Below are 13321 nucleotides of genomic sequence, written 5' to 3'. Positions count from 1 at the left end.
CCGTCTACAGCCGCGAGAGGGCGCTCTATGCTGCTCAGTTCTCATGTAGCGCCCTCTCGCGGCTCTAGATGGTAATGTTTTCTCTTGGTTCTTGGTTCTAAATGAATGCGACTTATAGTCCAGCGCGACTTATTTGTGTTTTTTTCCTCGTCATGAAGTAGTTTTGGACTGATGCGACTTATACTTAGGTGCGACTTATAGTCCGGAAAATACGGCGTTTAAAATGACTGAATCCGTTATGAACTTGCTAGTCCATTTCAGATCTGTTTTATGATATGTGTCTTAAGACACAATTGTCAATTGACAGAGGTTTGGTTGACTTTTAAACTGCAACAGCCAACAGTGGGCATATATTTGTATTTTGCATATGTATATATTGAGTTGTTCCTTTTTTATACTGTAAATGTATATCAAGTAAAAAGAAGGAGACAAATCCAAACAAATGTTGCATGTTGTTTTCTCTGGAAAAAATAAAATACAATTTTGTTCAAATTTGGGGTTTTTATTCTTGCCTGAATGCATGATCAATAATATTGTATCCTGAATTTGTCAGTGTACTTTAAGCCACATTAAACATTTTTTTTTTATCTCCAAATGTCCTGCAAGAAGCGGTGTGGGATGCTGAAGCATAGATATGTATCTTCATAAAATGTGTGTGATTTTTGTCAAAATATATTTTTCTATATCGTTTCTCATTATTACGAGGTATTAAGTCATTATTATGAGAAAGTTTCTCATTATTACGAGAAACTAAGTCAATATTACGAGAAATTTTCTCATTACAAAAAAGTTTCTAAATATAATGAGATACTAAGTCATTATTTTTTAGAAAGTTTCTCATTATAATGAGAAACTAAGTCATAATAATGAGAAACTAAGTCATCATGAGAAACTTAGTCATTATTATGAGAAACAAAGTCAATATTATGAGAAAGTTTCTTAATATAAAGAGATAATTTTTCTATATCTTTCTTTTTTATTTCTGTATTTTTTGTTTTTGTGGATTCAGTCATTATTACGAGAAAGTTTCTCATTATTATGACTTACAGAATCATATTTTTCTCAATTGTGGCGGAAACGGGCTTCCATAAGGTAAAGACACACTGACTGACGAGCTTTTGCTTAAACAGTTGTAACCACAGTCTATGGTTGTAACACGTTAGTTTGAGGGCACCGATGGGAGTGGCTTAACGAATAGGAGGGGCTTACGTCTTCTCTCTATTTGTTTGATTGACAGCCGTAACGAGGCAGAGGCTCTGCATACCTCGAGGCAAGTGCGAGAATTTACCTCAGCCGCAGCAACTTTAGGATGGCGCAGTAGTCGAGGAAACTCTTCTCCTCACAGGTACGTGAGGAGGCTTGCTACATGTTAAGCATCGGTTTATTTTGGGGTAAATTGAGTCGCATCGAACACTGACGTATTTCTCAGTTAATACGTTTAAGAAATAATGCAACTATTAACGTTTTATCAGAATAATATACTAGTAATATTCATTCTGTAATGGAACAAACCGTTATTCTCAGGTTTCTGAAGTAATTTGTTTGTTTGTTTGTTTGTTTTAATCTGCTTCTTGTTAGGGAATAGATTAGAATGAAGAATATAGACGGACTCTGATGCTTTTTTTTTTTAATATGTGCACTAATTCCAGTTAAATAAATATATAAATAAATACAAAGCAACCATACAGTAGGCTATAGGTGTATATGTAAATTAGCCTGTAATGGGAATGCCTAACCTTATTAAGTTAATTTAAAAAAAGAAGTAACAAGCAAAAATAAGTTAAGTTTACTGTGCATGAACCGTAAAATGGTTCATTTGTACATTGTATATATAAATAGAAAAGTGGTGATTTGTTTGAAATATGTTTAAAGTGCAATCATAGGCCTATGGGAACCATTACAATACGCTCCAGTATTTTGTAAAGTTTAGAGATGAAAATAAAAGACAGCAGTGAAATATTACTAATTTAGCGTATGACCTAGAATAATCTAGAAAGCGTGTATGCGAATACATTTCAGGTGTCTTGGTAGCATGTTGCTGGCACCAGTTTTCGCAACAATAATAGTGATTCTTGATTACCTTTATAACAAAATATAAGTGATTTGTTGTAACTCATTCTCTTTAGCTGTTATTCCAGAATGTATCAAATCATTCTGACAGAACATTCTCAGACATCTCTTTGAAGAACATCCTACAGAAGCTTGTTTCTCTGGCAACCGTGCTACACTACTATAAATGTGCCAGTAGGTGGACAGGAGCTTTATGATCCGGTATAATTTACATAGTCATATTCCTTTCCTATTTCTTTAACGTTCTTCATGTTCATCCGCCAACACATATTTGCCTTGTGTTTTATCAGAAGGTGCATGTAAATGTCATCGACTTGGCATGAACGTTGCCATACAGACAATGGTCGAGGCTCAGGGACATTCAAACACCAACGTCTTTATGTGTCACTTGAGACAGAGGGTGTCTTTTGTGAGTGTCAAATGCTTAATTGTTGAACCTGAGCCAATGGCTGATTTCCTTTCCCCATCTTGAAGGTTGAACAATGAACGTTTGCGTGAGTGTCGATGCTGGTCATAGAAAGGAACAGAATCACCTGGCTGTAACCAGATATGAGCCGTGTCAATGGCACCGGTTCTTTGCGATGCATAGGGTGATGAGATGTAAGCTCCGCCCATTAGGAGTATTTGATCTGTCTTATTGGATGTAAGGCATTACCTTTGCCTCTGTTTGCTAACAGGCAAGCAGTTAGAGGGACAGGTGCAAGGTGAGGACCCAGATGCCCTGAAAGACCCCATTATCAGTGGAGCAGAAAGAACCACTGGCCTCAACCCAGAGAATACTGCATTAGGCATCAGTTTTGCTTTATATTGTTTTTGGGTTATTTATTATTAAGAATCTGAATATCAGAAACATAGGAGTTGTTATAGAATATAGAAAGATAGAAATTGTTATAGACTATAGAAATTGTTTTGTTAATTGAAATAAAGCTTGAATAAAATCTAAATATTAGATGAAAAACTTAAACTTAAAAACCCTAAATGAAAATTAGAAATGACAACTAGCTGAAATAAAATAAGGTTGAGCTTAAGTACCATAATTACTAAAAAAAAAAAAAAAAAAAAAAAAAAAATCAAGCTAAATAGATATGTAAGTTTTTTTTTGTAAAATGTAAAATCAAAAACATGAAATTAATCAAATTTAAACTCATAATAATATAAGCTAATTCAAAATATTAATAAATACTGTGAGTATATAAATAATACTAAAAAGCAATCAGCTACAATTAATCGGAAAATATGACTAGCTCTGTAGCAATATATATAACCAAGCAAATACACCAGTCTAATAAAAAAATTTTTTTTTACATTACATTACATTTTTTTTTTCATTCATTTTCAGTATGGATTTCTAAACCATCTAAATGGCATCCTAAAACACCCAAGACATGCTCAAAGCAAGGTGACTAAGCATCGCAGCATGAGTTAGATTGAGCTTGATTTGGGTTGGTCAGGGTTTGTGTGTTGTGATGAGGAGCATGTATATGTCTCTTAGTATGGTCGGAGTCTCTGAGCTCCAGATGGCAGCTGAAGCACTTTGAATTAGATGAGATCAGGTTGAAAGAGCTGCTGTGATGAGTCACATGATATGTTCTCACCATCTCCAGACATTAAACTACTGGGGCCAGTTGCATAAACAGACCGATCTACCTTTTCATAACTGAATTAAAACAGTTATGACCAGTCTTGAAGAAAAACAATTAATTGACTAACTTTTTAAGACTAGTCTAAACAGTTTATGCAACCGGCCGCTGCTTCAAAACTATTTGAAATGTTTTCTGTGCTTCCCTCTTAACGGATAGTTGCTGCCGCTTTTCCCAAAAATAATCTGAGGAATTGATTTCTAAAGGTCATGTTGAATTAAAGCACTGTAAACTCAATATGCACAGGTGTTCCAAAGTGTTTGCACTTGTGCAAATGATTGAGAAATAACGTTAATTGGGTCAACAGAGACAAAGTACGCAGTCGCACTCATCTAGCTGAGCATTTCGGGTCGATTATTTTTTAGTGCGGCAGATGTTTGTCGCTGTTGCTTACAGTTGCTCTCGTGTTTTCTCTAGAATTTACAGATAAAGGCTCACCCAGGTGCAATTAACTTTAAATGAGTTTATTCTAATAATAGGCCTTCATCAATTATTTACCAGGGCCCTTCTCTGCTTATGCAAATTCAGATGGCCCTCGCCATGGCAACAGCTTGCTGAATTCGGCTTCCTTCGCCAAACCCTTGCCTACTTCTCTCAGCCCACAGAGACCTGCTCTGCATTTCAGGAGCTTGTGAAACTATTTTGGCCATTAAATGGAGTCTGAAAACTTTCTTTGAAAGTATGTTTTGTGATCAGTGTAGAGTAATATGTATGTTTTGTGATCATTGTACATTATTTATCACTAGTGTAACATTATCTTCCTTAGCTTTTGAAATGATATACTAAATTTTTAGAAATATTTATGACGTTATCAGCTGTCTATATACTTTCTTATTGATTTTAATAGTATTCTTTGAACATGGAAGCTAAGGGCTGGTGTGGCAGTCCTGCATATGATTGTTTACACGTTTAACTCTAGAGGGCGCAGTTGCACCATTTTTTGTTCTAGATTGCACAGTAGACCTTTTAAACTATTACTGATTGATTTGCATGTATGCAACTTATGTTACGATTTATGTTAAAAGTTGCAATGCCATTGCTTTGTATCAAATCTGAAATTAAAACCATAGATTTGAAATAAATAAAAAAATGATGGCACAAAGCTGACATTTAACAAAAAAAGCATATATACACTACTGTACAAAAGTTTGGAGTTGGTAAAATTGTTATTTATTCATTCATCATAGAGACATTCAATTAAACCAAACTGACAGTGTAGACATTTATAATGTCTATTTCAAATACATTCTTTTCTTTTGAACGTTCTATTCATCATAGAATAAAGAAAAAATGTGTTGCAGTTTCCAACAAAAATTTAAGTAACAAGGGTTTAATATTCATAATTATAAATAAAAGTTAATAAAATAAAATTAATTAATAATAATAATAATAAATAAATGAAAATATTTTCTTGAGCACGAATCAGCATATTAGAATGAAGGATCATGTGACACTAAAGACTGGAGTGATCATATGGTTACTGAAAATTTAGCATCACAGGAATAAATTATATTTTAAATTATATTAAATATAAAAAACAGCTATTTATATAACTGTTTTCAAAAATCTAACCCAAACAAATGGTAGTGTAAAATTTCTCTGTATCTTCATGCAACATTGGACATACAAAAAAAAAATAATGCATACAGGAAGACCTTTGGATCTGTCCTAAAACAAAATCCATAAAGTTCACATCATGTTCTCAAAAGTGCTTTACTATTCACCAAAAATACCAACCTGTAATTTGATTACTATGTTGTGTGGTTATTTTCCTCCTAATTCAATCATGGTTTTCCATGAGGTACACATGTTGAACCTTTTCCCTTTTTCTATTCGCTTTAAATTGTTATAGTAGAAATTTTATTAAAGTATATTATGCAACATTACAGGGTGTAACTAGGCTAGATCAAGAGAAAAAACACTAAATGTATTTTTGATGTTGTTGCACACAGTATATCTATTCTTCAGGGCACTACCTGGCTTAAAAGGCGTACTTTTAAAAACAGAAAACGCCTATAAGTGCACACAAAGTGGGTTTGTATTTTTCATGTAGGGTAACAGTGGAAAAATCCATTCATTTAGGTGTGGGCTGTTTCTGGTGCTATTTCTAAGTAGAAATGAGCGTTACAAGGTAAGAGAGTGTTTTTTTTTTTTTTTTTTTTTTTTTTTTTTTTATACAGGGATTTCTCTTTAAGTCTCTGAGGGTTTACACCCATGATGTAACAATTTCCATAACATAGTCTGTGTTGAGATTTTCTCTTAGTGATTGAATAAGGACAGCCCACATCAGAGCCTTCTTATTAAAATAACGGACACAAGTGATTCCTCCATCCCAGCGGAGTTTGCGGATGTGTTATCTTTGGGGAATCCCACCCTCTGCACTATCACAGGATGAGGACTAAATGACTCAAACTGGCGGAAGCAGCTTGTTTGGGATAACTACTCAAAGATGGAGAGCTGCCCACTGCAGGATTTTATTGTATGTCTCTTTCTCTGTCTTGCTTTTCCTCTTGTATTTTGTCACTGGGCGGCACGGTAATCCTACACCTGTCTGTTCTCATACGTTGTACTGTAACTGGCTGAACTGCTTTGACAAGTGCGAGAGGGTTAGAACACACTTGCAGTGCAGAGCTGGGCTCCTATCCGGCTGCATCTCTCCACAGCACGCAAACACACCCTTGCACACACTAGTATAAGAAACAGCCCAGGATCAAGACTCAGTCCTCTATTAGAAGGAAAAAAAAGAGAAAAAGAGAGGCAGAAGGAGAGCAAACAAACTGAAAAGTTCAATGCTACCGCTGTGGAAATCCTGACAGGGAGCAGGCTGCTCACCAACTGGAGATGTCGTACAGTGAGTGTGGCTGCAAGGAGCTGCCGGTGCATCAGGAGAACGATGGGACTGAATTGGAGAGCATGGCCAGCTTACCTGAAGACCTGATGCTGAGCGGCGACTTTCGCGGGAAGTTCAAGAAGATCCGGACCAGGAAAAGACCCACCATTCTGACATGTAGGTGCTGATTGCACAAACCTGTGTGTTTATTTGTTGTCGCTGTCTGCTATGAAATTAGAGGTTGGAGCAAAACTGAGAAGCCGCTTTGCTAGGGTGGGCATAACTAAATAAGTCTTTCCATCAGCCATGTGTGACATGCCTCAATATCTATAGATATTTATTGGTTAGCTCACTGTTTGTTTTAAGGTTATCAAAGTTGTGCATGAGTCAACTGAAAGCGTGAAAACTTCCATAGTGGTGTGCTGATATGTGAGGAAATTCAGATCAAAGTAGAAAAAAAGCAAAAAAACTCCTTTTGTTTTTGCAAAAATCACTCTAATTCTTAGTTGAATTAAAAATAGATTTGCTAGGGAAGATTTGGGATGGTAACATATTTATTTATTTATTTTTTAAATGTTTTTGAGAGAAGTCTCATGTTCTCACTATGGCAGCATTTATCTGATCAACAATACAGTCATATTGTGAGATATTATTACAAATAAAAACAACTGTATTCTATTTCAATATATTATAAATTTAATTTATCCCTGCGATGATAAAGCTGAATTTTTAGCAGATGTTACTCCAGTTTTTAGTGTCACATGATCCTGCCAAAATCATTCTAGTATACTGTCATATTGTCTCCAAACTTCTGAATGGTAGTATACATTGACATACAATTCTCCACTATTAAGTCATAAGGAAAATGTGAAAATGATCAAGTGAACTTTGTGCATATGCTCAGAAGATTTTCTTCACTGAACCAGAAGATGCTCTTTAGATCTGTCATTACAGCAGAACAGAAGCATTTTCTCTAATGGTGTCAGACTTCTTGGACCCACAGTGTCTTTCCAGTACAGTACAGTAGACACAGAGGCAGCTTAGATTGAGAAGAGACACTGCAAATGTTACTTGAGCCATGTGTGTGTGTGTGTGTCGTTGTTTTAGTTTCCTTGAAAGTGTCTGAAAAGGAGGATAAGGTAAGAGTGTAAGAGGGGCCAGAGGGAAAATCAGCACAGCAGGGGGAAAGTACAGTAGATGGAGAAGAGTGCAGAGCGAGTACTGATATCCGCAGTGACGCCTGCATCAGTGAGACATGCTTCACATTCCATCACTTCATCAGAGCATGGAAATGCTTTTAATAGGCTCTTAATGGGACTCAACCTGTTGAACAACCTGCTCCCACTCCCACAGTTGGCTTAAGACTAAATATTTACATTATCTCAAATAGAAGACGTGCCGTTGAATGCCTGTGATAGGAAAACTGATTTTGTTTGTAAGGTTGTGAAATATTGTAGAGGTCCCAGAATCGTAATATCCATTTTATTTTATTTCATTTTATTTTATTCACTTGAGTTCTATCTGAGTGATTGACTTGAGCCATTTTTCAATACAGTGTTTTCAGCTGTGAGTTGTAATGGCTTGTGACCTTTAGCTAAAATCAGGAAGATTTTAGATATTTCTAGCCATCAAGACGTCCATTTGCAGTGTGTGGTGATAAAGTTCTGGTTGAAAGGTTGAGGGATGGTTCAGCCAGGACATTATGTAATAATCTGACTGAGAGCCCCTTGCTGTGCCATGTCCAATCTCATAACATCACCGGGTCCGATCTGTGTGTGTTATGTTACTGGGATATGCCATCTTTATAACCACTGTAGCAATATTTTAATTTTGGAAAGATAAACAAACACAGGGAAACAGAGGATCCGTTGTCCCCTGTAGGCAAATTTTAGTTGTTAAATGGTCACACGAAAAACATATGGTACCGCTGACATGCATTACTGTCTGGACTGTCTGGGGTATATCGAATATAAAAATATAAAAAAGCTATGCTAAAACTGTTTACTTATATTAAAATAAAATTTAAGGACTAAAAAAATCTGTATCTTAGATTATCTTTAGTTGTTTGAAAAGAAAACACCACTGTTGTTAAATTTAGTGGATTTGTGTTGTAATTTGTGATTTGTATAGTAAGAACAAATGGACTATTGAAGAACAAATTTCCACCAGAACACAAGTGGGCAGCTTTAAACTGGCCTGATTTATAGAGTGTGAGCGTCATGTAATTAAGGGTAAGTTCTTGACATCAGAGAGATAGAGAGGGGCATGATGGGATTATGGAGTGACTCAGGATGTGTAGTGCTTGCCAGCGAATCAGCAGTGTGTAACATCCAAAGCTCAATGCAGAATCTGATAAGAGTCTGTGTTTATGTTTGTATTTGAGATGGAATGAATATCTGACCAGTCCCAGTAATTATACATAATGGCCATGCTTGTCCACCAGCTGGACCGCACCAAATCGATAATGTACACATTTCACTAAGTGCCTTTGTGACAAAGACTTTTGCATATTAGAAATGTCACACATGATCTTGTTTACAGCTGCATTGATTGGACTAGGGTTTGTGCTTTGCTGACCTTTGCTGACTTCTTCTGAGCTTTGGACTTTGTAGAAATTCTTATTCATTCTCTCAGCAAAAAAATTATGAAAATAGCATGTGAGAATACGCTTGTGCTGACATTACTGTTAAAACCGTTTTGCATTTGCAAAACCAACACTGAGTGTGAAAGTGGAGAGTCACGGAAGGTCATTGGTGCCACACAAAAAGTGGGCATAGGGTTTGTAATTTACAGTAGCCCCTAAAAAAGTGTGTTTATTTGCAAGTGAATATTTTTGCATTATATTACAAAATTGACAAACCAAGTGGGATTTAATTTGAAAGAAATATAGCACAAACACACTTCTTATGAAAACATTTAACAAAAAACACATTTGTTGGGTTTAAAATTTTTTTAAATTAAATTAAAGAAATAGTAAAATTACAGATAATGAGGCCAACTGAATTCATATATCCATTAAAATCAGCTTGAGACCAGTTTGTTAAAAGTAATTATATATAAGTGATGTGAAGATCTGTCATGAACTGTTTGCAGATACTAATGCAAGGCCATTTTTAAATGTGATTTAAGTGTCCAACATGTCCAATATTTTTGGGGTCACTGTGTTATAATGTTATCTGGGAAATAAATTAGATTTGCCTTAGAATTTCTCCTTGATTTCCTACCACCGTTTGGAATATCTGCAGGTGCATACACTATAATAGCAGAACAAACATTGTCTGGGACTTCATCTTTACCTGGACGTCAGGATACTAACCTACCAGATGCCTCTTTCCTGGATATTCTCACATGCACAAGCAAAGCAGGACAGTCTGAAGAGTCTCTCTCACTTGGGATGCAAGCAAACAGAGGTTATAATTAACCACACGGGGCTAAGAGGATTTCTTCCTGCTCTCCCTGCTGCCTCTGTCTCTGGGTTATTTAAAGTGAACCTGCCGAGAGAGGAGGGGGGAGGGGGGTGGACACTCACAGAGGAGGGGGGAAAGCTTAGCGGGTCTGTGACGCTCTGTTCTGTCTCAGTCTGTGGTGGAAACATCTCTGTTTAGCATCACTCTCCCATAGCAGCTGAATCCACCTGGCTGCTCCGGCCGCTGCTGCAGGCAGGGAGTGGAAACGTATGGGACCTCAGCATCCACTGACTGACTTCACTGATCTGCAGATATGGCCAGCCAGCAGGACTCGGGTTTCTTTGAGATCAGCATCAAGTCCCTGTTGAAATCCTGGAGCAGCAGTGAGTATATTGGCGCTAAGAGCCGTGGGATTGCAGCCAGGGCTGGCGGGATGGATCCAGAATTAGTTTGCATGCGAGAGGGCGAGTTTGTTGTTCTGGTGTTGTTGTCCTCTTTTCTTTATTTAATATTCTGGGATTTTATTAGGTCAGCTTAATATGGCATGCATTGCTATCTCTATTTTACTTTTTTGTGTTGTCAACTGATGCACTTGAATCAGGCTTTCATGCAAAAATAACAATTATGACATTGTTTATTCATCTTTATGTCATTCCAAACTAACTAATAATACACAACAACAGCTAGTCCTGTTACGTTATGTTATGTCAACACTGCTTCTGTAAGATCTTGTTGTATGGAACGGAGTGTTTGTTACAGGTTTTGTCATTTGTCAGCAGACATTTTTGTTTATTTTGCCTTGTAATCCCCGTCCTTGTGTTCTGGTACACAGTATGCTTCCTAGAGCAGTGTGCATAAGGTGCCTGTTCTCACCAGCCTAACTGACCAATCAGTTTTGAGGGATGGTCAGCCCTCAGCCAATCAGCTTGCAGCAAGAGTGGCAATGAGAATTCTGTGCTGATTTGTGATACTCTAGACCTAAGTGTTTCCTTAAGTAATCAATTTCAGTTCACTTTTGTTATCTTTTTAATACATGTTCTTAAATAAATTAATGTTTATTAAACAAGGATGCATTAAATTGACAGTAAAGACATTTAATATATATATATACCTTTCACTTTTTTCACTTTCACTATATATTTCTAAATGCTGTTCTTTGAACTTTCTATTAATCAAAGAATTCTGAGAAAATGGTGTATATGTAGATTATTTTATCTAAGTATTTTTTATGATTTATACATTGCAAGTAGTTTTATACTGTCTGCTGTTTGTATGTGTAATTGGGAAGCTAATCCTTTTTGTGTGTGTGAATTATGAAATAGGTTTTTTTCAAGCCATAGTGATATCAAATATTAATAAAAACAATAAATTGTAAATATGTCAGCCTGACAATTTAATCCTCAGTTTTTAGACCAAATCTCTCTCTCTCTCTCTCTGCCTCAGAGTAATTGGGTGAAACGTTCTTATCACTAAATCAAATGTGCTTCGCACAGTGTACCCAATATATTTTTAGCACTGGCTCAGAGGTTTAGAGCTGCTAGTGGCCTAATGGCTAAATCCATGAAAAATGTCCTTGTTTTTTTAGCTGTCATAATCAGCATGTCTCAAATACATGCAGATGTATCTCATCTGTCATCTTTCAGTTTTTTTTTTTGTCTTCCTGACCTTTCTGTGTGACACAAGCATTGCCAGCTCTCTTCAAATGGTACAATGTGTTGGGGCAGTTACACAACCTGATCCTGTTACTCCAGGTTATAGTATATTATAGGTGTGGATGCCCATGGCCGTCCGATATTTGACCTCTGGACGCCTTTTATTCTTTGGAGGCCCTGCATGTGTAAAACATTTTCTGTAATTGCACATCTTCGGTTTCTTGCTTAGGGGTACAAAGTAAGTCAAGACACCCTTGGACTTTGGTGTGAAATATCAACAGTTCAGAATCAGAATCAGAATGAGCTTTATTGCCAGGTATGTTCACACATACGAGGAATTTGTTTTCGTGACAGAGCTCCGCAGTGCAACATAACAGCGACAGAACAAAAAACACAATAAGGAACAAAAAAATACAAATAGGTGGGTAAGGATTGACAATATACAAATTGACAATGTATGGCAGGTATATTAAAAAGAGCATTTATGTATTTACATGTATATTATGTGGAAAAATTGTAACTGTACGCTAAGTATGTGTGTTTGGATAAATAAGTGTATGTGTATATAAATATAAATATAAGTAGTATAGTGTGTTCCATGTATGTACATGTATATTATGTGCAAAAGATTTACGTGAACGCTAAGTATGTGTGTTGGATAAAAAGTGTAGTGTATATAAATATAAATAGTGTAGTGAGTCCCACAGTTATTATCAGCTGTTCATAAGATGGTTTGGGAGTTTGGGATTGTACATCAGTACGATGCTATTGAGTTTCAGCTGCAGATTCCACATCTATTCTCACTGTGAACTAAGATTTCTTTCTGTTTGTTGATGAAAGTAACCAGTGGGATATGAGTGGGCTTTGTATGCTAACAGTCTGATAACCATCTGAAAATGGATGGGCCTTTATAGGTCCCATTTATTTAGAGTTATGGCAGATGTCCCCAGGGGCTTTTTGTATGAATGTAAAAAGCCCATCTTTTTTGCATCAGAGGGAGATTTTGTTAGATGTATGTTTTTCCCGTGCTTGTTGTCTACTCTCTGAACAAGAAGAATGTTGGGAGGATACAACAGGATTTGTTTTAGAAAGAAAAAGTGGTGTAATATATTTCAGCGTCTGTGTTTATGTGTGTGTCTCATGTCAGTGTGTGTGTGTGTGTGTGTGTGTGTGTGTGTGTGTGTGTGTGAAATAGAGAGGCGTTGTTCTGTGTCTTGTATTGTCCCTGTTGGGAGCAGCTCAATGCTCAGAGGATCCTCTGCAGAGCACTGATGTAATGCTCTGTCTGAGCCCATCTCTTGTTTGCAGAGTCACATGTAATGCATCAGGGTGCCGTCCTGACCGGCACTGGAATGCAGACTGTTTGCCATCACTGTTAAAAATATATTTTTTTCTGAAGAAAATGAGAGTGGTGCTTGCATATGCAAAATCCATGATGCTAGTGTGTTAGCTAGAATGATGCTGTCCAGTTGCTAGGGTGTTCTGAGTGCTGACAGGGTGCTGGCAGGTGGTTGTAAATGTATTCTCTTGCTAGTTGGTTATACTTATTATGACAGTCACCTTACAGCAACATGAAATGTGAAATCACATTCATTTACTAGAAACTGATTACTAGAAACTTAACAATTCTAAGTTAATCTTTAGTTTAAAGATAGACTTAATCAGTCAGAGTAATTAAAAAAACAAATTCAGTTAAATTTTTTCAGTTCAATTCAAATTTTA

At 36.4% G+C, this 13321-nt stretch overlaps 1 protein-coding gene across 5 annotated transcripts in view; it reads left to right on the top strand.

Annotated features, from left to right (window-relative positions):
- Positions 1 to 6399: 6399 nt before the first annotated feature.
- frya (furry homolog a (Drosophila)) overlaps positions 6400 to 13321 on the top strand; it is a 56493-nt gene continuing 49571 nt past the window's right edge. For 2 of the 5 annotated variants that reach the window (XM_059534225.1, XM_059534224.1), the window contains exon 1: positions 6400 to 6717. In XM_059534225.1, the coding sequence (XP_059390208.1) occupies positions 6552 to 6717 (166 nt within the window). In that variant the 5' untranslated portion in view covers positions 6400 to 6551. Of the gene's footprint in view, positions 6718 to 10111; positions 10331 to 13321 lie in introns of those variants that run through there. The other 3 variants (XM_059534227.1, XM_059534226.1, XM_059534228.1) reach the window with 2 other exon arrangements.

This window comes from Carassius carassius, chromosome 41 (genome assembly GCF_963082965.1).
Source record: "Carassius carassius chromosome 41, fCarCar2.1, whole genome shotgun sequence".
Taxonomy (NCBI): Eukaryota; Metazoa; Chordata; class Actinopteri; order Cypriniformes; family Cyprinidae; genus Carassius; species Carassius carassius.
This window is presented reverse-complemented; position numbering and strand designations above follow the sequence as displayed.